Genomic DNA, 27394 nt, shown 5'->3' with positions numbered 1-27394 from the left:
TCTTTTCCCCTCCTTTTCCCCTCCTTTCCCCCTAGAGCTACAAAAAAAAAAAAATTACAAAATAAAGCACGACCCCAAACGGACTAGAACATTTCTAAGTGAAGGGTTCTTCCCCTTTCACCAGTCTTTGAACATTTCATTTCTTTTAAAGCTGGAGTACAAAAATAGAGCCTCTCTCTTCTTTCTCTCTTTTTTCTTTTTTTTTTTCTTTTTTTTTTTGTAAAAACCAAACACCCCCCCCCCCCCAAATTATCAACTAGAGCAGGTAACTTTTTTTATCCCCCCCCTACCCCCCCCTTTTTTTTTTTTATTTAATACCCATATGGGAAAGTCTCTACATATAGTCCACCCAGCTCAGAGGACAGTCCTCCAGGAGAGGTGCAGGGCAGGGCGGGCAGAGGCAGGCACATCAAGGGCCCACCCTGGAGCTGGAGTTTCTAGTCCTTTTACTTCTCCGGTTGAAGGGGTAGTTGAGGAACTCAAAGCGTCTGTGGGGCTCGGTGGTCTGGTGGCCCTTGGGAAGCCTTTTCATGAAATGTACCTCCCGTTGGTGCTGGCGGGTCTTAGAACCCTTGCGCGGGCGGCCCTTGCGGGTGAAGGCCATGTACCAGCCCTCATACTTGGCGTTCTGCAGCGCCGTGTAGTTGTTCTCCAGGACGATCTCCGTGAAGACACAGTCCTTGCCTTTGCCATTGCTCTGAGAGGGGACAGAGGAAGAGATTTAAGAAACGGGTGCTGGGTCAGAGGGCTGCTTCTCTCTACTGCAAACTGGGCTGGCTGATGCTGCAGCAGGGTTGCAGTGCCTGGGGGCAGCCAAGGGCTCACTTTTCCCACCTCTTCTCCTACAGGTCAGAATTGCCCAGAATCTGCTTTTCCTTAGAAAGCTGTGGGGACCAGGCATCGCGGCATGGACAGACGCTGCTCATTGTGGCTCACATCCCCAGTGTGATGTCAGCCCTGGGCTGTAAGCCCCAGTGCAGCTTGTCCCAGCCTCCACTTCCACTGCAGCCAGAAGGGGATTTTTGCCTGCTCCCATCCTGCCCCCATCCATATCAGAGGCTGGATTGCCTCAGCAGCATCACCATGAGCAAACTGTCCATCTCAGTGGCAATTCACACACCCATCCTACCCTCACTGGGGTCTTTAATATAGGATGGGCATCAAGGGGCAGGAGTGGTAATGTGGGGTCTGTAGGGATGCTGCCCATGGACACAGGTAGCAGGGAGCACAGGGCAGCTGGGGGCTGAGCCCCTCCCCGTAACAGCCAGCAGCAGGACCAGGGAGGTGACCCGAATCAGCCAGCCCCAGGGAAGGAGCTGCCATGGAAAATCCTCCCAAACAATCACTGTCCCAGTGGGATTTTGCACATCCACCCGCCTCTGCCCCCGAGGAGGGTGCATGAGGCTCTGGAGGGAGGGCGTGACTAACCCGTGCGCGGCAGGCCAGGCCTTGGGGCCAGCCCCACGGAGCATCTTAACATTCCTGGCACTTGTACCATGTAATCGGGGAGAATAGCCCAGCAATCCGCCTATTTGTTCGGGGAGATACAAGGAATGCGCCCCACACGGCACCCGCCTGCCTTCCTTGCTCCACGCCTTGCCTCCTGCCACCCGGGCTGCAGGATGGCTCATCCCCCTGTCCTCCAAAAGGCTGGGCTCGCGGAGCTCTGGGGACCCCCACCTCACCTCCCCATCCCCACTAATGGGCTCTGTATTGGGTAAGAGCTCCTCTCTTGGCAACCCCCACTCAGCACCCACACCACTTCCCTGGCTTGCCCAGCACCCTACCTTGCCGATCAGCTTCCCCTTCTTGTTCATGCAGATGTAGAAACCTGTGGCTGCCCCCTTGATGCGCACACGGCTCCCGAAGGTGTCCGTCTCCACGATGAGCTTGGCTGGGGAGAGCAACAGGAAAGAGAGATGGAGGTCAGAGACGGAGGCTCCGGGATGAGGCAGGCACGGGGATGGAAACCCCAGCAATGCACCGTGGTGCTGGGCACTGCAGGCACATGCTCTCTGGTGACTGGGCCACAGAGCACTAAGATCAGGGCATGAGGTTAAAAGCCTGCCTCAGTCCCTCTACCCTGCCACTGTGTCCCTGCATGACCTTGGGCACATCCCTTTGCCACCCTGAGCTGTGCTGAAGGGGGAGTAGCTCCGCCTCACCCAGCTCCACAGGGCTCAGCAGTTTAGATGCTAGAGAAGCATCATGGAAGGGAGGCAGGGCAGTGAGCAGGGCACACGCCAGCCAGCGGAGAACAAGCCAGCTGTCCTGCAAACAGAGGCAGGTCTGGGCGAGCCTGCAGGCAGGCAGCAGGCAGGCACCCTCTGGAAGAGCACGGCGTGCTGCCAGCTGTCCCCAGCCCAGGGGACGCCGCTCTGTGTGTCTCTGTTGGGCCAGGGCTGCAGGAGGAGCAGTGACTTTGCAGCTGGCAGGGGAGGCGTGAAGGGTACGGCCATCCTTTTAATGCCTTTCACCTTTGCACGAGTCGAGAGGGCGTATTGATTTGGTCTCAGTTTTTTAATGGAGGCATCGATCGACTTCCGAAGGAGCTATGCAAATCGCTGGGTCGATGGGCCGCCTATAAATAGACCTGTCACCTTCCCTCCCTGCCTTCGCCCTGGGAACCCGAGCCCCAAAGCCCATCCATCCCCAGGGAAGGGGGAGGATGGGGACAGGACATCCTTCTCCCCGGCCCTGCAGCTGCTGTCCCAAGCACAAGCCCAGATGAATATGGTGGCTACCTGTTTGCACCTCAAAAGGGCTGTGCCAAGCACCAAAGATCTCCCCCATGGCACTGAAAAACCAGCCAGGACTGTCCCATCTCACCACCATCACCTCTTGCCCAGCATCAGCCCCTAGCACCGTAAGTGCAATTTGGCAAGGTAATTAGAGCACAGCCCATGAGCCTTCCAAGTGTCTAGCCTTATTATGGGAATAAGCCCATTGATGCCCTGTTTCTCCTCTCCAATCTCTGCACAAGGGCTGCTTGGTTGCTCAGGACTGTGGCTCACCCTGGCTTGCACATTTCTACCCCAGGATGCTCAGACATCGGCAAGCCCCAGCAAGAGCAACGGTGCAGCTGTGAAGCGGGTGGCTTTGCAAAACGATGCTCCGAATGGCAGAAGGAGGCTGTGGGCACACACACAAGCTAAAGCAAGCCTAAATCACCCTCTGGGCCAGGAGCAGACTGCTGCCTCTCTGTCTCCGTGATGCCCTGATCCTGCATCCCAGGCACTGCTGAGGTCAGCGGCACCAAGGGTGGGGGACAGGGAGTGGACAGTGCTGGCAGCAGCTGGGTTGAGCAATGGAAAGGGTGTCCCAAAATTTACTCAGGCCAACTGATTTGGCACTGCCGGGCCAGGCAGGCTTGAGGTACATACAGACACCCCATCTCCACACTTCCTCCTGCTAATATCATCCTGCAGCACTTCTCGTCCCCAAACTGCCCCATGCCCCCAGCCCCCTACCCCCAGCTGGGCACAGCCTGGACTATGAGAGCTGAAAAATTTGGGAAGAGCCACCTCCAGATTATGCCACCCCAGCACCAATGCCCAGAGCCTGGCACACACCCAGAATCCCCAAAACCAGCCACGAGAGCCACAGTACTCAGCAAAGGAAGCGCTGAGACAGTGATCCCCTATTTATCTATATTGGGGAAAGGGTGAGGAATTGATCTCTGAGGCAGTAAAAGGTTCGAGGAGAATTGATTTTTCTCTCAGAGAGATAGAAAAAGCGGGGAGGGAGGGAGGGACAGAGGAAGGAGGGAGGGAGCAGGGAGGCCTCGGCCCCAGTGAGCACAAAACCCCGCTTTAAAGATGCGCGTCACTTCACTTTTTTTTTTTTTTTTTTTCTCTTCCCCCTCCAAAGGGCAGCTGTGATTTACAGCCGCTGGCCAGGTTGCCACCTCGCATGAGCCCAGCCAGCATGCTGCTCCAGCCCTGCCACCCGCAGAGGATGAGGACAACCTGTCCCCAAAGACCTCTGTCCCTAGACCCATGCAGGCAAGCCATGAACCCCACAAGCCCCAGCCCTGACCAGCAGAAAACCCTGGCACAGATGAAACCGGCAAGTTGGCAGGGATGCACGGCATCCCTGGCGGCTCGCGGGGTTCAGCCCCGGCTGCGGCCAGCAGCGCTTTGCTCGGTGGCAGGCACAGCCTGCGAGGGACGAGCCAGGCTGCACCGGCCGCCCGCCTTCCCTCAGAATTAAAAGAAGTCAATCAAATATTGACAATTAAGACAGATAACTGAAAACACCAGACTCGATGTTAAGTCGGCTGTAAAAATATCAACATGGGGAAAGGGGTCATCTGCAAAAATAAATCAACCCCTTTTACACACCCACCCCCCAAAAATGAGATTAAAAAAAAAAAAAAAAAAGCAGAAGGGAGGGCTCAGGAAGGGAGGCTCTTTGCTGCAAAAGCGGATTTCTAAATAATGATTTGGGGGAGTCCTTATTTTTGGTTTTCCCCTTTTTTGAGGGGAGGGGGAGCTTAACATTTTCAACTCTATTCTTTCACTTAAGTGACAGATTTATCCCGGTAAAATTATGTTTCATGCTCAAACTTTGAAGGGAAAGTGGCTACGTAAATGCTGAAAAAATGCAGCGAGACACACTTGATCCCCCAACTGGACTGCGAAGAGGAGAAAGTATTCAGGAAATGTTAAAAAAGGTGAAAGTAAGAAGCGTTTTAATAGTTCTTCCAGACATGGGGGCCTCCCTAGAGATTCATATAGAACAATCCTGAACCTCTATTTTAACATTTACAGACTTGCAACTCTTTTAAAACTTTACATCTGAAAAACTGCTTGTTCTCTTTCTGGTTTAGATCAGTCTTCATTTTCTTCCTTAGCTCTTCAAATGCTTAACCTTTTTTTATTACATTTTAATAGAGTTTTTCAAGCCACCACCAGTCCCCTCCTTCTGGCCTTATTTAAACCTGGTCATTATTTAAATATTCACTAACTGCTTTTTGAAATCCAGGCATTATAGGTCTAAAACAAGATGGGATTTTTTGCTTGGGAAATTAGCTAATGCCTTTTCAAGCCAGAGCTGCTCCAGGGTGGGAATAATTTATTTGGAAGATTAATGCTGGATGTATGGAATACCATATAGATGGAATCCACGCTGTGCTTGCACTGCTAAGGTCCAGCATGAAATTTTCAGCCAAACTAAAATGAAGAGAAAAAAAAAAAAAAACCACAAACAAAAACCCCCAAACACCCACACCAGAAGGGGAAGGAAGAAAAAGTGTTTCTACTAATCTCCCCAAGCAAGAAAGGGAAATTGCAGCTAATACCAAAGAAAAACAGTTGTGATTCCTATGTACAACACACAGGAATACAGGCGCTTCCCTGATGCGGGTGCCGGATCTGGCCTCACGCAGCCAGCCCCCGGCAGTGCCGGGGCTCGCTGGCCCCACTGACCCCTGCGCAGCATTTGACCGTCCCAATGTGTCATTAGCGTACACGATCAAAGTATTTGGGCTTTGAGTGTCCCCAGTGGAGGGATCGGACCCCCTGCCCTAGGGAGGGGGGAGGTTTTGGGGAGGGGGTGCCAGGGCAATGGCAGAGGGGCCGTGGCACAGTGCAGGCTCTTGTGCCTGCAGAGTTCCCCCGCTTTGTCTCTGGAGACGCTGCAGCATCTTCACCCACAGCCAACTGCCTCGCTGAGCCTCTGCTCAGGGTTTGTTTTGAGGAAGGAGGGGCAGGGAAACGCCACTTTGGACAGTTCTAGTGTAGGGAAGGCTTCCAAAGCAGCCGTGTCCCCCTGCCACCCTCCACCCCCTTTTCTTTTTCAACTTTTCTCTCCGTTTCTTTTCCAAAAGAAAGTCTCAGAAATTCCCAGCCCTGCAAAGGGCTGAAGTGACTGATGCTGCTCAGCACACTACAGCCCCAAGCCCTCCAAGTCAGGTGCAAACCAAGAATTAAAAAGAAGGGAGCAGAGCCCATCTTGCAAGAACCAGTCCCCTCCCTCAGCACAGGGAACCTGCCCTCACCTTGAATCACACAGCCGCTGATCGCTGACCCCTATGTTCTCCCTTTACAAGCCCCCACAAGCCGAACGATTTTAATGATTTCTGGCTAACAAACAGGACGGAAATCATCAATCGCTGCACTGGGCTGCGAACACCTCCCCAGCTCCCCCACACACCCGCCCCCATTGCAAGTCCTTACCGTGCACATCCCCATCCTCTGCCATCGCATTGATTTTCTTGTTGTCCAAGATCTGCACATGTTTCCCACTGGTCCGGCTGTACAGCTGGTAGGTACGGACGAGCCGTCGGCTGAGCTGATCCGTCACCAGGCTCTGCTCCCTCACATGCTGTGTAAAATTAGGTGGGGACTGAACAGTTACCTTTAGGAAATTAAAAAATATACGACACACCATTATAATCTCTACTCCTCAGAGGAACGAACGGGCTGAGCAGAGATCGCCGGCCTCCAGCCAGGCTTTACAGGGAGGCACAGAGCCGGGACGGCAGTGGTACCTCTTGCGCCACCAAAGCCTCCCTGGGAGAAGGAGCATTAAGCTCCAGGACACAGCAACCAGAGCCCTTTACAGAGCCGTGCCAGCTCCAGACATGCCCTAAGCAGAGATAGGCAGGTGACCCGGGAGCATGACAGGGCTCAGTGACCCCAGAGGCCTCCCTGGGACTCAGTGGGTCCCAGCTGGCACTGGGGTACCAAACATGGGCATCAAGGCTGGGAGGTGGAGGGGGTCTGGAGAGGGGCAGGAGGGCGCTGGGCTGCCCCCCAAAGGGGCTGACACACTCATCCCGCACCTTTCTCGCCTCTGCAGGAGCACACTACTGCTGCTGCTGGCCCGGACACGTACCCCAACAGCTGCCTTTCCTCTGGGTCCCAAGCTCTGCTCCCAAACACCCCACTTATTGACCTCTTTAAAAACAAAGTCCCCAGAGAAGGTAGAGCTATAAGGTGTAAAAATCATGAGAAAACCATGCCCCAGCTCAGGTATAGAGTGGCACAATCACCCAAGGATACACAGTTGCTGCCCATGCAAACCCGTCCCTCGCCCACAGCCAGATGTTCGGTGCCGGCAGAGGGGTGCCCATGCCCAGCACACCCGCTAGCCCCAGAGCCGCAGCTGAGCTCAGCCCCTCCAGACCTGACACTGTTGCTCCTGGGCTTTAAATGATTTTCATGAGCGGCCAAACCTGCTCCCCCCTCAGCCCTGGCTCACGAGCTTGCACAGAAGTCTTTTTTTCCCCCCTCGTCTCAAATCCCTCTTTTAAGTCTGGAAAGTTTCGCTGCTCCCTGACATTTATAAAGATGTATTCTGAGCAAATGTTAGGAGATAGCTCCTTTCAACATCAGAAGGCTGGGACTACCCCCTACCACCCCCACATCAAATGGGAAGATTTCCTCCCGTCTTCAACAACAACAACAGAAAAACCCAATAAAAGCAAAAGCCACTGCTCTTCCAAAGCTGGCTTTATGGAGATATCTCCCCTTGACAATGTCATCTCTCTCCCTCCGCTTCTGCCTGTGCATGTGTGTTTCCTATAGACGGGTTTTGGATAATGCAGCAGGATTCTCTCCCCAGCTCTGATGAGGGTACCATGTGGAGGAGAGGTCATTAGCCATGCTGCTATTTGGTCTCCATCTCATACTCCAAAATATTACAGCAATGTTTTTATACAACTGCACACTCCCAGCGCTTCGCTCCCTCCGCTTTTCGACTGGAAACTAGATTTTTATTTTTTCTTTTTTTTCCAGCCTTCCAGGAAAATTAAAAAAAGGGAGCTTAAAGGGCATTTTAAACAAAGCTTTTGCACCTGTGATCTCAGGGGGAAGGGGGGTTTCACCCCAGTTTGCAGGCACACTGCTCCCAGCGACCCGTGCCTGCTGGTATGCGGGTGTTGCACAAGCTCTGCCCAAGCTGTTTAATCTATTCATGACACTTCTGTCTCTGGCAGATACAAACCAGCGATGCTAAAGTCTGACAGTTTTAAGCTGAATCAAAACCTGCGCTTTTCAGTAAGGTTTTAGCGGCGTTTCTTTCCTCTTTTTTAATTCCGCTTTACTTTTTTTTTTGGATGAAGCGGCATAGGAAGAAAACGCCGGACAAGAGGAACGGGGGTATATCCACAGTGCCATTCAGAGGCGGGGAGGGACGGGACCTAAAGCTGCTTAAAACTAACCCTGCGCGATTCGCTGGTACCCCGGGAACCCCCTGCCTCACAGCCCGAGCCCGCTGCACGTTATTTTGCAGCCCGGGGGGGGGGGGCTCCCCCCTCGGCCTCGGCTTTTTACAGCCGGGCGACTTTTGTCTCCTGGGTTTTAAAGTGTTCCTCCGTCCTCCCTCCCTCCCTGCCGAGCCCGGGGCGCTCGGCGGCGGCTGCGGGGCACCCCCCAGCCCCCGGGGACAAACAAAGCCGGGCGGGCAGCGGGCACTTACCTGGGCTTGCAGGCAGAGGACGAACAAGTGCATTAACCTGGGAGAGGGGAGAGAAAGCAGGAGAAAGGTGTGAACCGGAGGGGGGGCGGGGAGGGGGGGGCTGCGGGCCCGGGGCAGAGGGCCGGGGCTGCCGGTACTCACACGTAGCTGAACAGCGAGGAGCAGGGGTCCATGGCGGGGCCGGTGCGGGGCCGGGAGCCCGGGGCCCGGCGGCGGCGGGGAGCGCCCGGGGGGGCGCGGCGCGGCGCTGCCTCGTCTCCTCGCCTCCTCTCGCCCTGCCGGCGCGTCCTCGCCCCGAGGAAAGGAGGGCACAAGCGGCTACAGAGGGGAAAGGCCCCCGCCCGCCCGCCCGCCCAGCCCCCGGGGCGCAGGGCCGGCGGCCCCCCGCCGCGGGGCACCCCCCGCCCCGCTCCGCTCCGCGGCCCCGCTGCCGCCCCGGGAGGCGGCGAGCCCGGCCCGTGGCCCCGGCGGCGGGGGCGGGCGCAGCCCCGGGGGCGACCGCCGTTACCGCAGGGGGAAGCCCGTCCGGACCGACGCCCCCTCGCCCCCCGACCCCCGGCCCGGCGGTACCTGCCCAGGCAGAGGGGGCGGCGGGCCAGGTGTCGCCTGGCTCGGGGCTGGCACTAAGCGCCGGGCTCCGCGGCGGTCGCCGCCGGCGGGACGCCCTCCCAGCCCCGTGCCTTAGTTTCCCCATCCGTAAAACGGGGCTTAAGGGCTGGGAGGGAGGGAGGGGGCGTAGGGGCTGCGGTTCCCCCGCTGGGGGCTCGCCGCTCCGCGGGCGCGTTGTGGATTGGGACCGGGCAGGCAAGCCCTCCCGGGACGTGCCAGACATTAAAAGGATTACCGGGAGGGGGGAGGATGGAGGGGGTCGGAGTTCCGAGAGCGAGCGATGCTGAGCAAATACCGCAGCCGGGGTGGGGAGCGGGCAGCGGGACCCCCCCGAGCATCCCCGCCGGGCGCTTACCTGGTGAGGCGGGCGGGCGCCCTCAGGGCCGGCGGTGCGGGGCCATGGGGCCGGGCGGCGGCGGCGGGACGGGGCTCAGCCCCGCAGCCCGGGCAGGGCCGCCGAGGGCTGCATTGTTCCGGCGAGCCCCGGCGCTCCCGGCCCCGCCACCTGTTGCGCACCGGGGCGGGGGCTGCGGCGGGGCTGCGGCGGGCGGCCCCCGGGGCCGGTACCTGGCCGGGGCCGGGGCCGGCGCCGCCTGCTCGGCGCTGAGTGACAGCTGCTAATTTGCCGGCCGTGCCCCGCTGCCGGTCCCCGCGCTCCCCGCGCCCTCCTTTATCTTATCAGAGCCCATAATTACAATTGCTATTTTGTTTCCTCGAATCAGCAATCAGCGCTATCTGCCGCCGCGGGAGAGGCAGCTCCTGTCAGCCGGCCTCTGAGTGACAGAGCGGCGGGCTGCACCGCCGCACAGGCACACACGGGCGGGCACGGCCCGCCTGCACGCACACGGCCCTGCACACGCCTGTGCAGCCCCTGCACACACACAGGCACGCCCGCAGCCCGCACACGCACCCCCGTGCAGGCCCTCCACGCGCACACAGCTTGCACACGCATACGGCCCTTCGCACGTGGCCCGCTCCTGCCCACTCCCACCCCTCACACACACAGCCCCCCTACACACATGTGACCCTGTGCACACACACTGCAGCCCCCCCTCCCCAGCACAGGCACGCACTCTTTGCTCACCCCCAACCCCAAAATACATTCCCCCCCCCTACATGCACATACACACACCAGCCACAGGCACAGGACGTTTCTCCCTCTCGCACACACGCTGACATCCAGCTTGCGCATCTTCCCCCTTGCTCAGGCAGCCAGTGCCCCCAGACACACGTACACACACACACACACACACCCCCGCACACTCAGCCTTTCACCCCAAAGTGCTGACTACAACCACCTCCAGGGATGGATCTCCCAGGGATGCTGGGGGTCTCACCTGGGCTTGCCCAGCATCACCATTGCCGGCGGGTGCTGCAGGCTGGCAGAGGAGCCTGGGCACTGCCCATCCCTGGGCTGGCCCCACAGAGCTCAAGGCAAAAAAACAGCCCCTGCCATCAGTATCGTCAGACCGAGCCCAGCACACGGCAGGCAGCTGTCTTGCTCCAGCCAAAATTTCCCACAAAATCAACCCTTTGTGCATTTTTCTTGGTGCAAAAGGCCAGAAGGATGTTTCTGAGTGGTTTTCCTACATGTAGAAAGAAGTCTTGGGCCAATCAACTGGAAGTCTTCAGGAGCACCACAGGAACAAGCAGGGTGGATACTGAGGGTGCTCTGCTGAAGCAGAAGTGGGTTTCCATGGGTGGCACACGCTCGTGCTCTCAGCTTGTCAGACCAGCACACACTTGGGAGAAAAACTCTCCGTGTTGAGCTCTGCGAACAGCTGGTGTGCCACAGCATGACTGAGGCAGTTCCACATATCCACCTCTCTGGGTTGCCTAAGGAAAACCAGGCAAAACCAGAGCAGGCAGCACTAGATATTCCCAATGCTCTAAATTCAGACAATCCTTGCTTTTTTTACTTATAAAAAATTCAAGAGGCTTAGGCACTGACAATTTCTCAGATGCTGCTCTTGCTCACCAGTGGCTGCCCCTGCTTTACCTCCGGCGGGCACAGGGTTGGGCCGCGCGTTATCCTGCACACCGCACACCATGTTCAACAGCACTGTGTCCAGCACAGCCACAGCCCAGCCTGCTTTAAACTGGGAGATTTATGGTGTCCCGTACGGGGTCAGAAGCAGCCGTGAGCTGACAGCCCTGCGTGGCCCCTGCCCTCGGCAAACAGGCTCAAGTGCCAGTCAGGGCTGTAAAATCGAGCCGGTGCGGGATCACCCAGGGGCGGCCACACTTTGCCTGACAGTAGATGACAGACGATGCTCCTGCCAGCCATCCTCGGGCCCACAGACAAAGCCTCCACAGCCCCCATCCTACCCTACCTTTGGGCAGGGGACAGACATGAGCAGGGTGGTGATGGCAGCCGGGGACAGGCAGTGTCACGGATGCTGGGCTCATCCCACCTCTGCTGCTGCCTCAGCTCACGGCTACGGTCTGGTCCTTGCCGGGAAGCTGGGTGCCTGCACAGAGGCATTTGCCTTCTTCCCTTGGTGCTTCCTAGCCCATCACAGGGTCACCCATGTTTGCATCAAGAATACATCCCACGCGTCCCCTATTTGTTTTTTAGGGTTTAAAAAAATGTTTTTGGAAATCCTCTCTTCTGTGCAAGGCAGCACAAGGGAAATCAGCCTGCCTATCAGCTCCTTCACAGGCCATCTGAACTAAGCCCCCTGGTCTGTGGGGCAAGGGTCCCCTCGGCACTGGGCTAAATGGTTTGTCTGGCTCTCCTGCAGAGCAGAGAAATCCCAGCCCTGCACTCCTGAGACCAGCTGGGCCTCAGGCCCAGCTGCTGTGGAGCTGGTGGAAGAAATCCCCTCCTGGCAGAAAGACTTGGGGACCTGCTGTGTCCTTAGTGCTCCAGGCAGCCATCAGGCTGTGTTCCCTGGAGGAGGCTACCAGCGTGGTCCCATCAGGTCCAGTTCTGGTCCCCCACTAGTGGCTCCATTGCCCTGATCTGTAGAACTGGGACCATGTTTAGGCTGGGCAGGCGCAGAAGCGTGTTTCCCTCAGAGAATAGCTCGTGTATTTTATGTTCTTCAGGGATGTTAATTGCTGCAGATTTGAGCACCAGAGCTGTGAGCTGCAGCCTTCCCATCCCTTTTCCCATAAAGCTGAGGATGCCCAGCTGAAGCCACAGGGCTGCAACACCAAGAAGCAGGAGCTGAGAGAGGAACCAGGACACAGAGGTGGCTGTCCCAGGCCGGCTGGGGTCCAGGCTTGCTCTCAAACCTTCCCCACCTCTGCTTCCCCTTTGCACACCACATAAAGCCTCCTGGCAGCTGGGAACCATAGGTGCAGCTCCTGGAGCAGCCTAGACTGCAGCCTGGCAATGAGTGGACATGGAGAGAATTTGAGGAGATGGAGGGGGCAGCAGGTGAGAATCTGTGAGACCCTGGGAGGGGGCTGTCTGGGTTGCTGTACAACAGAGACTGGAGACAGCACAGGGGGTGTTGTGGGAGTTCTCTCCCCCTTCCCTCTGTGACTCTTAGCACTGAATCCCCCATCCAGGGCCACTTCAGCACCATCCCTGCTCTCTCCCAGGATGTCTCTTAGCACATCTGCAGGACATAGCTAGGTCCCATCTCCAGCTTCCAGCTTGCTTCTTCCAGGGCATCATCCCTACCTGGCTCAGTCCAGGTCAGAAGCGGTCCACGGACAACCCTCTCCTCTTGCAGGACAAGGGACAGCCAGAGTAAGCCCCTGTGCCCCACAAGAGGTCAAAGCCACCAAGGCATAGCTGTTACCAGCTCCTCCCTGAGCATCAGCCTAAAACCTCCCCACTAACATCACTTATTTTAGAAAGGTGGAGCCAAGAAAAGCCACACCAACCACAGCTTTAGGGACAACCAGTCCAAACTAGGGTGAGTGGAGGCAAGAGCTCCTAGCAAACTAGGACTTCGCATCACAAGAGGAGGCCAGGAGAATTTGGGGTGAGGGGATAGCCAGCAAAACACCTGCAGAAGGTTTGGCTTGAACATCTCTTTACCAGGGGAAATTCTCAGGTGAGGAAACAACCAGGACATCACTGTCCCTTGCAGACCAGGGCCAACAGGCACAGTTCCCTGCTCCTGCCAGGCCAGGGACATAGACAGAACCACAGCACTAATCCCAACTGATGGAGGAGGGAAGCACCTGCAACAGCACACTGCAACACTGAGCCAGCTGGAGGGCAAGGAGACCTTCTCTCTGCAGACACAGAGAGCTTGGAGAGCCTGCAGAGCGGTTGCCTTTGAAAGTGGAGAGACACTGTAGGTAGTGGGGTGGCTGACATGGGGCTGAGGGTCAGCCAAAGGCAAGGGCAGACAGAAATGAGGATTCTGGAGCATGGGCAACAGTGCCCTGCACCCGAGCATCTCCCTCCCCTCCAACACCATGTGATGGAGAGCCAAAATGCACGAAACCCAGGATCCTGTAAGACTTTACAGCCATGCCTGGAAGGTTGCTTGGCCATAAACCAGCTTTCACTGCCCTAGAACAAACACGTGGAGGCTTCCCAGCAGAGCCAGAGAGATGCTAGCCCACTCCACCCTCACCCTTCCCAGCCCCACAGCCCAGCACCCCCAGCCCTGCCCGCTGATCCTTCACAAAGGGACTGCAGCATTAATGGGGCGTTTCAGAGGCAACAGCAGCTCCTCCATGGCTGAGCAGTGCCGAGCAGCCTGGGGCGATCCCACTGCTAGCCATTAACCTTCCCCCCACCACCACCCCATCCCCGAAGGGAAGGAACTTGGCCGAACCCCACCGGGATGTATTGCATGGGAATGACCTTGTCTTTGCTACCCACAGCGCTGAGGCAGCCCCAGGGAAAACGAGGAGCAGGGAGGGGAGACACAGCCCATTCACAATTAATTCTCCTCTCTATTCAATTACTAGCAGCAGGGTTAAGGTGTGTTTTGTGGGTGGTGGGAATGCCAGGCCAGGATACTACCCCTATGTTTTAATTGCAGCCCCCTGGAGCTGTACCCACCCCTGCGCAGGACCAACCTGGGTGACATGGCTCCATGAGGTCCCTCTCCAGCAGTCTGCTTTCACAGCTTTGCTTCAGGGAACTGGGCGCTCTGCCCTTTGGAGACCATTTCACCACCTCCTGTCCCTCCTGCTCAGCAGCTTTTTAGGAACGTGGCCTTTGCTTCCACATCTTCAGGTTCTGCTCCTAGAAGTGCTGGTGTCAACACTGGCTCCATCATCCTCTGGTGGCTGCATGCTGACTCCCAGGCAGCGATGCTCCTGTGGATCAGAGGAGTCAAAGCTAGGCTCTGCTTTCCATCCAGGCTGGGTTATTTGGAAGGAAAGCTCACCACCCACATCAGCAGGGCTGCCAGCACAGCAGGGGCAGCCTTGGGTGGCTCAGCATGTGGCAGCTCTGCTCCTGATCCGCAGGCAGAGCAGGAGTTCATCCAGGGCAGTCCATGGATGCACAGGTGGATTTTCCATTGGTGTTAGGCATCCACCTCATGGCTACATTTGGCTCTGATGAGGCCAGTGCTATTTTCATCTCTGGCATCCACCCCCAAGTGCATGGGGGGAGCTCAGAGGTGAGCCAGGCACACAGGTAAAGATCTGGCAGAGCTGAGTGAGGCCAGGAGCCTTGTGGAGGGCACTGAAGGGGAGATGCACCCCCAGGCTGCATCCATCTGCAAGGAGAGAGAACTGGGCTAGCTCTGTGGCCACCCAGCTTGGGAAGTGGTCCACAAAGAGTCCCACAGACTAAAGGCTCCCAGCAATGGCAGTTCACATGGGAGCAGCTCAGGAAGCAGGTGGCATCCCCAGCCCTGTGTGATTTAAACTCAAGGTTGAACATTTTTGTGCAAACCTGCCCTGCATCTAGCAGGGGTCAGTAAATGAGCAGCCTGGCCAGGAATGGCCATGATACACATGCGTGGGGAAGGGGTGACACTCACAGACATGTGGATGAGGATGTGCGTGCTCACAGCATTTAGGCAGCTCCAGTTCATTCCTGACCCCATTGCACAGACCAAACAACATCTCCAGGACCTGGTCCCAAGACATTCCTGGCTGGCACAACTTCCTCAGCATTGTAGCCCCAACCCAAGCAGCAGCACCTTCCTTGAGGTCTCCAGCCACACACCATCAGGCAGGGCTGGGAAGGGGGGTCAAAGCCAGGCTGGGTGGGAGGGGGCTCCGCTGGCCACCCAGGAAGGTGGGAGCCATCACTCAATGCCGGGGTCACTGTCCTCTGTGGGATGGGCTCAGAGGCTCCTTCAGGGCCACAAGGAGCTGAGACAGAAATGCAAAATATTGGCCCTTCACTGCCTGAGTGCAGCCTCGGCTCCCAGCCAGTCAGGCCAGACCATTCAGCTCTGGTTTGGATCCTCTTAGGAAGAGGACTCCCATGCCCAGCCCACGGTGGGTTTAAGCCTAAAACTAACAGCAGTGGCCGGGGGTGGGGGGTGCATGCTGTCCATCGGCTGTAACTCTACCTTCGTTTGTTTGCTTACAGCATCCACCCAAAATGCCCGTGTGTGTCTCTGGGCCCCTGTGTCAGTGGCAGCTGAACTGCTGACCCCAGGAGTTTGCAAAACACCAGGGTTATGGCCCCTTTGACATCCCAGTCCAGCAGAGCTGCAGCTTGTCCTGACCCTGGCCCTGGGGAGCCAGCACCCGTGGCACCCCACATGGCCCTGTGAGTGCTGGGGAGAGGCAGCAGGGCCAGCAAGAGTGAACCCCAAAGAAACAGCAATGTGGGCACACTCCCCATGGCACCTGCTGCCCCTCCAGCTTGGCCATAGCCCCTTACCTTGCTGGCCAGCCCTGTGGACCTGCCCCAAACCCCCTGCTAGCCCTTATCCAAGCCCAGCCCTCCGGCTCCTGTGAGCCCTACAGCCCCCACCCCATGCTGGCACTGGGGCTGGCACAAGAACTGTGCCCCTCTCCAGCTCCTGTGCCCAGGGCCACGTCTCATCTCTGTGCCACCCTGCACACCTCTGTGTTTTGGGAAGACAGGGACCATGTGGCCCCTGGCACAGCCAGAGCCTGGACACAACCTGTAACTGGTTTCTCCCAGGCACCAGCTGTGGCAGGGGGTTTCACACCATCCTGGAGCATGGCCATGGCATGCACAAAACGCCCAGACTCCCATCACAGTGCAGACACCACCTCTGGGGAGTGCAGGGGCAGGGGCCAGGGCTGCAGGGAGCCAGCCTAGGCAGAGAAACAAGCACCCAGGGAGTTCGGATTGAAACTGAGATCTCTCCAATGACTCTGCTCCCACTTCTTCCCCAGGAGATCTCCCAAGGGCCCAGCCAACCACTAGACCACACTGCCCTTCCCCTGTGAGCTGAGCACCAGGGAGTGGAGCAGGGCAGGTGTCCTACAGACAAGATCCCTGTCCCCTGTGCTCTGTTCATCCTTGGCTCTTCCCATCAGCAGCAACCCTTCCTATCCAGCCCCAAAGACCTTGTGCACTGCAGCTCAGAGGCCTCCATCCACCTGAAAGCCTGTCTGGAGAGCAGAGGCTGAAGCATGGAACAGGTATGGGGTGTCCCACAGCCCCTGTGCAGAGCTATCACCAACAAGGACACCACAGAGGCCAAATCCTACCCACCCAGCCTAGGGCTCTGCCAGCGGTGGGGCTGGGAACAGGGAAACCGCAAGGTGCCCGTGCTCCCTGCAGTTAAGTGTCTCCCTGGGGAGATCCCTCTGGCAAATCCCAAAGCCCCTTGGGGCACAGCCCAGCTGCTCTGGGCAGACCCTACCCCTACAGCTACCACCAACCCTGGCAGGGATGTGTGGCCAGCAGTGATGGTCCTGCCAGTGTCAGGGACAGCCCAGACCAGAGCGATTAGATTTGCACTTCAGAGGGGTGGAAGGCAAGGACACCTACGACCTCCTCCGGGCATCTCGGCTGTGGCTGTCAAGCACAGAGCTGCTAATACCAACCTGACGTGAGGTGGGCTGAATGGGGGCTGCAGGAGAAGACCCTGCAGGATGGATGTAGTGGAGCCTCACCCAGGTTGTCTTGCATGGGGCTCTCTACCACAGCCCAACCATCTTCACTTTTAGCACCTGTTTTATGCTTATGTGAGTTGAAACCTCACTTGCAGCACAACCCCTGCTCTGGTGTCACCCTGTGCTCCTCCAGCACCTTCTGCTGTGCCTACTGTGGACTGTAAAGTCACAGCTGTTACAGCAGCAACTTAATGAAAAAAAAACCCTCTTGTATTCTGGGCAGCACTGTGGAGCTGGGGACACACATCCCCACTGCGAGCAGACACTCTGAGCAGCTATTGCAGCCTGCAAATGCCCGGAGCAGAGCCTGGCCGTAAGCAACCTTCTGTGCCAGGATGGGCAGCCAGAAGGAGCCATGGTATATCAGCTGCCAGCTCCCCCTGTGGAGCCAAGAGCTGGAGGAGCCTCTTCTCCACCCACAGAGCAGTCGGTGGGGTGAACACCCACACATCCAGGCCCTGAGCCAGCTCGATACATGCTGGGGAGGACCCAGCACACAGCCGAGCACTAGCAAGCAGGAGATGACCCCAGACCTGAGTTTCAGCTTCTCCAGCAGACAGGGCTATTCCCACACAGTGCACCAGCAGCATTTCCCTCTGCAAGGCATGTCAGTGGGGAAAGGATGGGAATTACCAGCAGCCTGGCTCTTCTAGATGCTGCTGCTTGCTTTCTTGGTTGCAATGTGTCCCCAGCTTAGCTCTGCCAGGGCCAGCCCTGTGCGTTAGGGTGCCCGTGGCCCCCTGAGGCAACAGCAGAGATACCTGTACCTGCTGCCTGGGAGGACAGAATAGGGATAGCAGAGTCCTCTAACGCTGCAGAGAACGGGATGCTCATCACACCCACCACCAGGGTGGTCCCAGCAGAGGGTGGCTCTGCTGGCCCTTTTCCTGGCTCCTGCTGCCACCGAGGTGCCACGTTCTCTGCCCCACCTTGCAGAACCGCTGCACCCTGGGATAATGGGGGATGCTGCATCTCCAGCGGTGTCCCACTGGCTTCCTCCGTAGCCCTGGCAGTCAAGCATCAGAGAAAAACTGTTACCCCAGTTCACTGTGGGAACGAGCAACAGAGAGCTCATGGAGCAGGGGACCAGCCCCACCTACAGCACGGCTACAGCTGCATCTCTCAGCTGCCCTAGGGCCGAGTTCTCTGCCATGGAGAACTGAAACCCAGCAAGAAAACTGTTGGGGCAGGACTATCTGGGGCATCACAAGGAAAACTGCTGCCTGGCCACGCTCAGCAGAGTGGCTCCCCATCCTGCCCCTCCATCCCTGAAAAAGCAACTCAAACCTGACTTCTGAAACCAGAGCATCCCCTGGAAGCTGCCGGCCTGGCCCAGCCACCTGGCTGGAGGCAGGCAGCCAAGCCCCAGCCCTGTGGGGCTTCATCTGGGCCAGACGCTGCAGCGAGCAGCCTGTGCCCCTTGCTGGGCACAGCAGGCCAGTTCAGAAGGGCTATGAAGAGTGCGGCAGCATGGGTGCATGACCATGGTGCTCGTGCATGGTGATCCCCACATCAAGCCATGCTATGGCCATATTTCCCTGCTGCATGGCCCAGCCAGGGCTAGGGCTCTCCAGTGCTGCCTGAGCAGGGAGGGATCCAACCCCAGTGATGTCAGCATGCAGAGCCCTGAAATGCAGCACAGAGGAGGGATGCTCAGAGCCAACCACCTCCCAAAGCAACCCCAGAGCCATCAGCTGGGTTGGAGCATCATATAATTTCCTGGTATTAGCACCTCCATCACCCCACGGGAGAGTGATGGGCCCTGCACCCTTACATGTACCTCCAGCATAGGTAGCCCACATATTACATAGACACACAACAACTTAACTCCCCCCGTGCCCATGCAAAACAAGGCAGTCCTCACAGCAGGGGCCCCACACTTCACTCCCCACGCACAGTGAGCCTCCTGTCCCCCACCACCCCTGAGAACCCCCCAGCCCAGCCATGCCCAAGCTCACCTGCTCTTAGACAGCCCTGTTTGTTTGCCCAAGGTATTTGCAGCCGGGGGCACCTGCTTTGATACCATCAGCTCCACGAAGGAAGCTGCTCACCTAGCGTGACCCCTGTAATCCCATCCTTCCCCATTAAGCGCTGTGTGTGAGCACATCCCCCCTCCCATCCTCCTGCCATCTCAGCATTTATCTCCCTCTGCCCAAGCTGAGCGCATCAAGGCTGTAACATTGCTGGGGAGGGGAGAGCAAACCTCCCCATGTCAGTTAGAAAGGGGCCTGGTAGTGCCAACACCCCCCAGGCCCTCCCTTACTCCCTCTGGGATTGGGATGTTCCCTCTCCCCTGGCATCACCCTGCAGCAGCACTGGGGACCAGGCAGCACTTGTGGCAAGGCCTTGGGCTGGGCTGGTCCTGCAACAGTGTGGACAGGTTTGGTGTCCCCTACCACCAGCACCATAGTCTTCATGATGCCACATTTGCCCCCTGGCAGGACTGTCCCTCCTGCCACAGCCCCTTGTCCCAGATACCTAGACACCCTTAAGGAAACCAGAACCCTGAAACCACCTCCTTCTACCCTTTAGGAGGCCAAATGCTCCTTCTTGTCAGCCAGCACTGCCTCTCCCATCCTGCATGAAGCAGCTGTACCACCCTACCAGGGCTGAGCTGTGCCCACTCCCTTGCCTCACTGTCCCCCACCGGGCTCCAGGCCAGCTGCCTCCCCCAGCTCACCCTTCCAGAATCATCTTTTTAAAAATGATCTACTGGTTCTTATCTCCCCCAAGGCCAAGCTGCTCCTCTGCGGAGAGCAAGCAGGACCAAGGCTTGGCAGATAAATCAGCCCCGACCCCTTCCCACATGCACACAGCCAGGCTGATCTACGGGGTCCTGCATGTGCCAGCCCTAGCAGGGGCTGGGCACCATCCTGGCACAGCCACGGTTCAGTTCATGGCCCTGAACTCTCCTCCTGCACCATCAGCACAGGGCACTGGTGTGCTGTGCCCCACCAGCATGTCTCAAACACACATCGAGCCCTCGGGGAGGATGGTCCCACATCTCTTCACCCAGCAAGGCTGAGCTCTTCTACCTGGGAGCTCCGCAGCATCACCACGCAAAGCAAACCCCCAGGGCAATGAGATTTGCTGAGGGATCTCAGCGCTTGTGGGCATGGGCACAGATCACCAGCCCCGGGCACCCTGTTGCCTCAGGAAGGCAGGAGGAACCATACTTCCCCGGGGACACGTTATATCCCAACCGGCACCCATCCCCACGGCAGGGCCGGACCCAAGGACACCGCTCCACCCAGGGACCCGGAGCGGGATCCCAGTGCCTGGATGCTCCGTGCATCCCAGGGGCTGCCCAGACCCGGAGAGCGGGTGCAAGCCCCGGCGGGCCCGGCAGGGCGGGCAGGGGGAGGCGAGGCGGGGGCCGGCGGGGCCGCAGAGCCGCCCGCAGCGCTGCCCGCCTGCCACCTAGCGGTGCCCGCGCCGGGCCCGCCGCCCGGTACGGGGGGTAACGCCGCCGCCCGGTACCGGGGGGTAGCGTCGCCGCTCCGTACCGGGTAACGCCGCCGCCCGGTACCGGGGTAGCGCCGCCGCCCGCCCCAGCACCCTCCCGCCGCGCCGCTGCGGGGGCCGCGCACCACGGCGGGGGTCCATCCCCCCCGGCCGGCTCTGCCTCCCAGGCAGCGGCCCCTCGCCGTGGGGTGGGGACACCAAGCCCGTTCCCCTGTGCTGCGAGGGGCGAGCCGTGCTGGTCAGGCAGGGCTGACCGAGGGGTGTTTGGGGCCAGAAGGGAACAGTGGGGCTGCAGAGGGGAGCTGCACAGGCCCCGGAGAGAATCAGCCCCGCTCACAGCCTAGGATGGAGCCCGAGCTGAGGATCCCCCCTGGAAGATTTGCCTCTCTCAGAGCTCATCCAGCTCAGAAACCCCTTGTCCCAGGGCACCGACGGAGCCATCAGGGCCGGACCGTACACAGTGCTTCCCAGGGACAACAGTCAGTGTCACAAGCAAGGAGGGCTGGAACAGGCATTGGACCACGAGCCACATATGAAAGAACAGATGCAGGGAATCCACCAGAGAAACATTTGAAGACAGGACCAGCCCCCCAGGGGTGAGAAATGCCACCTGACTGAAGCACCAAACTCTCTCCAGGTACCCAGACCAGTGGGACACGGCTCTCCAGCAAAGGCCAGAGCTCACAGCTGTCCCACACCCTGCAGGTGCTGGCGTTTCTCCCGTCTGCAGGACACTTGGACTGAGAGCAAGACACGAACGAGGACCTTGCTGTGACAGTGCCCAGCACCAGGGCCAATGTGGCCCTCACCAGGGGGTGTTGCTAGTAGCTGCATTACCTTTGGGAGCACACGTGGAGCCAGGTCTCTGTTCTGTACAGCCATCTGCCACTCTGCCCCTTCCCTTGGCAGCCTGGATGCAGCACTGCGCTGGCTCATGGGCCACAAAGTGTGCAGAGCCCGCAGGTCCCTCCTGGGAGCTTTGCAGCATCACCAAGCAAAGCAAGTGTCAGGGAATGGACACAGAGGAGCATCTCCCACTGAAGTGCGCATAGCAGGAACCTGCCAGCCAGCAGTGTCCCCCCTCCAGACCTGATGCCTGAGAGACCTTTATTCAGTGTAAAAACAGTTCTTTACAAAGCAGATTGACCCAGAACCTCTCCCCAGATCAATTAGGCTGTGAGATCCCACCCCACCATAACTGCAATTGAGGACAGAGCCTGGGCCCCAGTTTCACCCTTCCAAGTGTATAAAAAACATCAAATTGTGAGTAAAGAAAAGCAAACAGGCTAGAATCAGTGAAACTGCCTGTCCCACCACTGGCTTTACATCCATCTGCTGGGGAAGGGGGCCGGGACTGGGTGTTTCAGAGCCAGGGAGAGGGGGTGCACAGAGCAGAGTTCCAGGAGAGCAAAAGGCACAGGGCAAGGATCATCTCCTCCATCCCTGACTCCCAGCACAGGGATGGGGGAGAGGGCATAAACCAGCAGCATCCATCCAGCTTTAGGAGCAGCCTCCCAGGGCTGTGGGAAAGGAGACACCCCAGTGCTGGGAGCAGCCCCTGCTCCCCAAAAAGTTACAACAGAAAAAAGAAAAAAAAAAAGCAGCAAATGTTGAGGTCCTGGCAAGAGGTGTCCGAGGTAAAAGCAGTCCAGGGAGAGAAGTCCCAGCGAGTGAGTACCTGGAGGAAGAACTAGATTGAGACCAGCAGCCTCCTGCAGCAGGGCAGCTTTCGCCCATGCTTGCCACACCAGCGTCACAGCCACCCGGCTTCCTGGCCCCTCACCTTGCCTGGAGGTAAGTTACTGCTTCCTCCTCTACTTCTTGGCTGGCATGATAGGAGCAAGTTCCTGTTCCTCCTCCTCAGACAAGTCATCATCCTCCTCAAACGAAGCATCTTCCCTGTGCACTGGGACACACAAATAACTGTTGCTCACCAATGTATGTCTTTGCAAATGCAATCGGCTCCCAAGATACCCCAAGAGCAGATCAGCCCAAGGAGCACTGGAGCAGTTTTGATTGCAGCTTGTAGGCAATAAGCTGTATCTCAGCTGGAGGGAGGTCTTGGAGGGGAATGGCAACAGCCAGGCATGGGAAAAGAGGACAGCATGTGTCTACCCAGACCCCTTTACCCGAGCAAGGCTTTACAGCAGGGAAGGAATCCCTGCACAGAGACAGCCCGTGAGGAACCAGCACAAAGGAGGCACTGAGCACACACACCGGGCAGCACCGAGCGCAACTCCCAGGGGCTCCCTGGCTGGTGTTCATACTGATGGAGCCCATCCATACCCCTCCCTCCCACCAAGCCTTTCCCCACCCACAAGTCCTTACCGATCCTGTGCCAGCCAGCAAGGCGCACTGGGCCAGAGCCTGCTGCCAGACGGAAGGTCACTGGAGGCTGCAGCTTGAAGTTGTCCAGACTCAGCTATGAAGACAGAGGTGGAGCTGAGTTAGGGGCAAAAGCAGAATACCCTGCAGTCCTCACCAAGGCACCTGGCCCAGTTATACATGTCCTTCTGAGGCCATCTGCAGCCAGGCACAGGCCACCCAGAGCATTTCCCTGCGAGCTGCAGACCAGCACATGGTCAGGATTCTAGGGGAAATGTCCACAATATCCAGAGATGTCCAGCTTTGCACAGTCATCCCCACCCAAGCCTTCAAAACAACCTCTTACCAAGGGCTGGCATGACAATTTCAGATTTGCCACAGGCACAGCAATCTCCTGGTTCTCGTGGTTTCGCCCGACAACCTCCACCACATTGCACTCGTCCTTGGCACCGTCTGTGAGGCAGACCTGGGTGGGAGCAGAGATTGTGAACTACTGCTCTCCCAGGGGACACAGCAGGGACAGCCGGGGCTCTCCGTGGGATGAGCAATGTTACCAACCCAGCTGCTGCGCAAGCACCACAAAGCAGGGAGAGCACAGACCCCTTCCCTGCAGCAATTGCCCCCTAACCACCTCTGGAGGAGCTCTGTGCCTTTCCCAACTGGGATGGCTGTTCCTGCAATCACTTTAAGAGATGGCTGCATTTTCTGCTGATCTGATCCATGCTGGCAGGTCCTGTGCTCTCAGGACAGAAAGCATCCCTCAGGGAGAGCCAGGAATGAAACCCTGCATCTACCTGGGCTTGGAGAGCAACAAGCCAGAGACCCAGCTAGCAAGCAGGGCATGTTCTAGTGGCAGGCTCCAGCAAGGTCAAACACAAGGAAAAATCCTTTCCTTCACCCCATGCCTTGAATATTCCTTTGCTGAGCAGCCCCCAGCCACCGCTGGCTTCGCTCAAGCACCTCCACATAACGTATAAATGCAACAGCCTCATGGCCTCACTCAAGGGAGTCCCATGGTCCAGCTCGGCCAGGGAAGGGGAAATGAGCCTGGGAAAGAGCTGTGAGGCTGTGGACCACTATGGGAGAGGACAAGCACAGTTCATTCTCATTTCTCTTACCACAGACAGAGCCAAAATGTGGTCAGAGTCATCTTCCTCATCCACCTGAAACGTGTAGGATTTGGTACTGGCAGTCAGCTCACAGCCTGGAAAGAGGAGATGGGAAAAGCTGCAGCAGCCATTACACAGCCCCAGCCACAAACGGCAAAGGGTTCTCAGGCCAGGCCCCAGCCAGGCATGCACATGGCATCCCTAAACTAATTTATTTTCTCATGCTCAGGAGCAACCTCAGATCAGGGCACCCTGGGCTCTGGGATAAAGCGTCCCCAAGAACTATGCACCTGGCTCAACACCATACAGGGACAAAACCTGGTGTCCCCAAATCGGGCTGCTGTGAAGCAGTGCCCAGGGCCCCCCAGCACAGGCAGGGCAAGGCTCATCTCTAGAGAGCTTGGGCACACCACTGCGGACAAGAGGAGAGGGAGCAGGCAGAGAGGTGGCTCTGCTTTCACCAGTGTCAGCAAAACTTTTGCTCTGGCCAGAGTCTGGGCACAAAGACACAGACTGCGAGACCTGAATGGTGAGGAGCAACCAGAAGGGAGGATGCGGGGCCAGGCTGTAGGGAGCTGGGAGTCCCCCGAGACAAGCCTTGATACCGATTTTATTACGTACTTTTCCAAAGAGCTACAAAAACAAGGGAAACACAAAATTACGTCTTTGGCTCTTGATCAGGATTCAGCTGACCCTGTGGAGGATGGAAAGGCAGCGTGCCCTGGGCGTGTTTGCTTGCTGCAGGCTCATTCACCGGCGTGCAGCGGGTCGGAAAACACAGACCCGAGCCGCACGCACCCGTCCCGGCATCGGCAGCTCAGAGAAGGAACCGGCCCCAGCGAAGGCAGCCCAGGGCGGCACCTTCCCGGCCGCCTCCCGGCTCGGCTCACCAGGACCGGGACCAACGCCTGGGTGCACAAGAGGCCCGGGGGGCCGCTGCCCCCCCCCCCCGGGCACGGCTGGGGGCGCTCCAGGCCGGGCGCGGGGCCACGTGCTGCGGGGGCGTCACAGCCCCAGCCGAAACCCCGCCCGGGGAGGAGGGACACGGCTCTGCCGCTGCGCGACACGCTGACGTGGGAGCGGGCGCGGGGGATCAACCGGAGGAGCGGGAGAAGCTGGCGAGAGCCGGGGCTGCCCCCGGGGCTGCCCGCCCCCCCCCCCCCCCCCGCCATTACTGCCGGCCCCCTACACCCCCAAGCTCCCGCGCAGGTCCCCCCCGGCCGCCACCGTGTCCCCCGCCTCCCGAGCCTGGCCGCACACGTGTCCCTCTGCCCCGGGCCCCAAACTCCCGTGTCTCGGCCACACACGGGCTCTTCCCGGTGTCCCCGCCCGCGGCACCTCTAGCACCCGCCGGGCACCCCCGAGCAGCGCCCTCCACGCGTCCCTGCTGCCCCCAGGTTTCTTTTTCGTCCCCCTGCAGCGCGTTCCCCCTCCGGTCTATTCCACACCCACGTGTCTCTCCTGCTGCCACACTGTCCCCGTTAGTCCCCAAAGTCCCTCTCTCCCCCCACTCTATCCCGCCCCCATCTCTCTTTCACCCCCTTCGTGTCCCTCCTGCCCCCCCGTCTCTCGTTACCCTGATGTCTCCGTTACCCCCCGCCCGCGTCTCACCGCCCCAACACGTCCGTTACCCACCACACGTCGTGTGTCCCCCTCCCCGTGTCCCCGCTCCCACCCCCACCCCTCGCCCGCCGCCGCTCACCGAAGAGGACGCTGCCGGGGCAGCCGGGCCCGTGCGGCTCCATGAGGCGGCAGCGCGGCGCTGGGAGCGGGGCGGGCCGTGCCGTGCCGGAGCAGGAGGGCCGTGCCGTGCCGGGCCGTGCCGGAGCGGGGCGGGCCGTGCCGTGCCGCCTGCCCCGCCTCCTGGCTGTGGCTTGGTCACCCAAAGGGCCCTGCAGCATCGCCCCGCATCCTGCATGGGGACACACACACGACCCTGCTGCCACCAAGGTGGGCGAGATGTTCCCACGTGGGAAGGGCTCCCTCACTGCAGCGGCTGTGGGGAGGGGGAGGACCTGCTAAAATGCCGTATTTATAGTATTTTATTTCCTCGCAATAAAAGGGGAAGGGTTATTATCCCAGAAGGATCCTAATGACTTTTCCTGGTGACTAGCCTCTTTCAGCAGAAGATTTTTCTGGGGGGGAGATGGGAAAGGGTCTTACAGTGCAAGGATGGTGAGCAGCCCAAAAGCCACCCAGGAGATGCAAGACAGTGCCACATCCTTTAACGGGTGGGGGGGGTGTCTCCTGCCCATGCCCGGCCTTCAGCCAATCAGCAGGACAATCCATGCACCGCCCACACCGCCAGCTGTGGAAATGCCACACCAGAAAGACACCCTCACTAGCGGTTGCCCACCTATGGCCCTGCTCAGGGGCACCATCCCGGCTCCAGGGCACCAGCCTTCCCAGACACCGGTGAGAGGGCACTGACAGAGCCAGGAGAGGCAGAAGGCTGGGGGCACAGAGGGGTACTAGAAGGGGAGAAGGGTAACACGGATGGAGGCAGCGGCACAGCGGGAGGGATCTGCTCATCTCTGTCCCTTTAAGCATGGGCACGGGCACCATAATGCGATGCTGAGGACTGCAGTGCAGGAGCCTTGGAGCACAGGAGGCAACATCCTGCTTCAAAATCTATTGGAGAGAGCAGAGCGCCAGACTGGCCTTCCAAAGCAGAAAGGGAAACAGCCTGGTCTGCGCTGCAGGGATGGAGGAGGGAGCAGCTGAATTAAACCCCACTAACGATGAGATCACACCATGTTCTCTGTCAGATGCTGGCTCTGCTCCCACTGCAGAGGAGACCTCCGCCAGCCGGCCATTTGCTCTGCTCCAGCTGGAGCCAGTTCAAGAAAAACATGACTGAAGAGGTTTGAAAAGCCAAACGCGGTCCCAGAAAAAGGCAAGTGCTCACTCAGCAGCGGTTATACAAGCATAGCCCTTTGCTTCTGCGGTAGCTGCTCTCCACAGCCATCTGGCTAGCAGTGACACATTCCCCACCTGACCTGTCTGCAGCCACCACCCTGACCCCGAGGGCTGTGAGAGCCCATTTCTGCTTCATGTGTCCTTAAAGGAACAAGTTCCTGGCACAAACACCAGAGCTCAAACCTGTCTGCCAGACTGAGACGTGTTTGACATAGACAAGTCATACTGCCACTTATGCCTTCACTTCATGAAACGGGTGTCAAGAAAACAGACGCCTATATGCAACACTTTATGATTTTGTGAAGGAAAACTATCATTTTAACACAGCACACGTTTACTGCGTTAGGAGAACAGTTTAACTGCTAATTTCCTTGCTTAGTTTGCACATTATCATGGTTCTCCGCAATACACAACTCTTGAACTGCATAACCAGTGCACTTTCACAGCAGACAGATGAACTCTTGTGAACTGACCTTAGGAAAAAACTGCTTTTCATACCCCAAGCCACCCCTTCTGCTTGGCTGTCATTCTAAGTAGGAAGCTACATGCTTTAGCTGTATTAG

At 58.2% G+C, this 27394-nt stretch overlaps 2 protein-coding genes across 3 annotated transcripts; both read right to left on the bottom strand.

Moving 5' to 3' along the window:
* Window positions 1-332: 332 nt before the first annotated feature.
* FGF8 (fibroblast growth factor 8) lies at window positions 333-8777 on the bottom strand. 2 transcript variants are annotated; one of them, XM_055790364.1, is made up of 5 exons: window positions 8566-8777; window positions 8425-8461; window positions 6180-6360; window positions 1788-1894; window positions 333-697 (listed from the first exon to the last, which is right to left on the bottom strand). In XM_055790364.1, exons 1-5 carry the CDS (start codon window positions 8595-8597, stop codon window positions 410-412), a joined length of 645 nt encoding a protein of 214 aa, XP_055646339.1. In that variant the 5' UTR covers window positions 8598-8777; the 3' UTR covers window positions 333-409. The 2 variants fall into 2 exon arrangements, with proteins under 2 accessions (XP_055646339.1, XP_055646349.1); XM_055790374.1 differs by having other exon boundaries at window positions 6180-6327; window positions 8566-8708.
* A 12771-nt stretch (window positions 8778-21548) lies between these two features.
* Window positions 21549-25777, bottom strand: NPM3 (nucleophosmin/nucleoplasmin 3). Its single transcript, XM_055790382.1, has 6 exons — window positions 25615-25777; window positions 23922-24007; window positions 23150-23269; window positions 22807-22900; window positions 22262-22384; window positions 21549-22156 (listed from the first exon to the last, which is right to left on the bottom strand). The coding sequence occupies exons 1-5, from the start codon at window positions 25655-25657 to the stop codon at window positions 22293-22295; spliced, it is 435 nt and encodes a 144-aa protein (XP_055646357.1). The 5' UTR covers window positions 25658-25777; the 3' UTR covers window positions 21549-22156; window positions 22262-22292.
* Window positions 25778-27394: the final 1617 nt, after the last annotated feature.

The sequence above is a fragment of the Falco peregrinus genome, chromosome 1, assembly GCF_023634155.1.
Source record: "Falco peregrinus isolate bFalPer1 chromosome 1, bFalPer1.pri, whole genome shotgun sequence".
Lineage (NCBI taxonomy): Eukaryota > Metazoa > Chordata > Aves > Falconiformes > Falconidae > Falco > Falco peregrinus.
The sequence above is the reverse complement of the archived record's forward strand: the minus strand, read 5'-3'. Positions and strand labels throughout refer to the sequence as shown.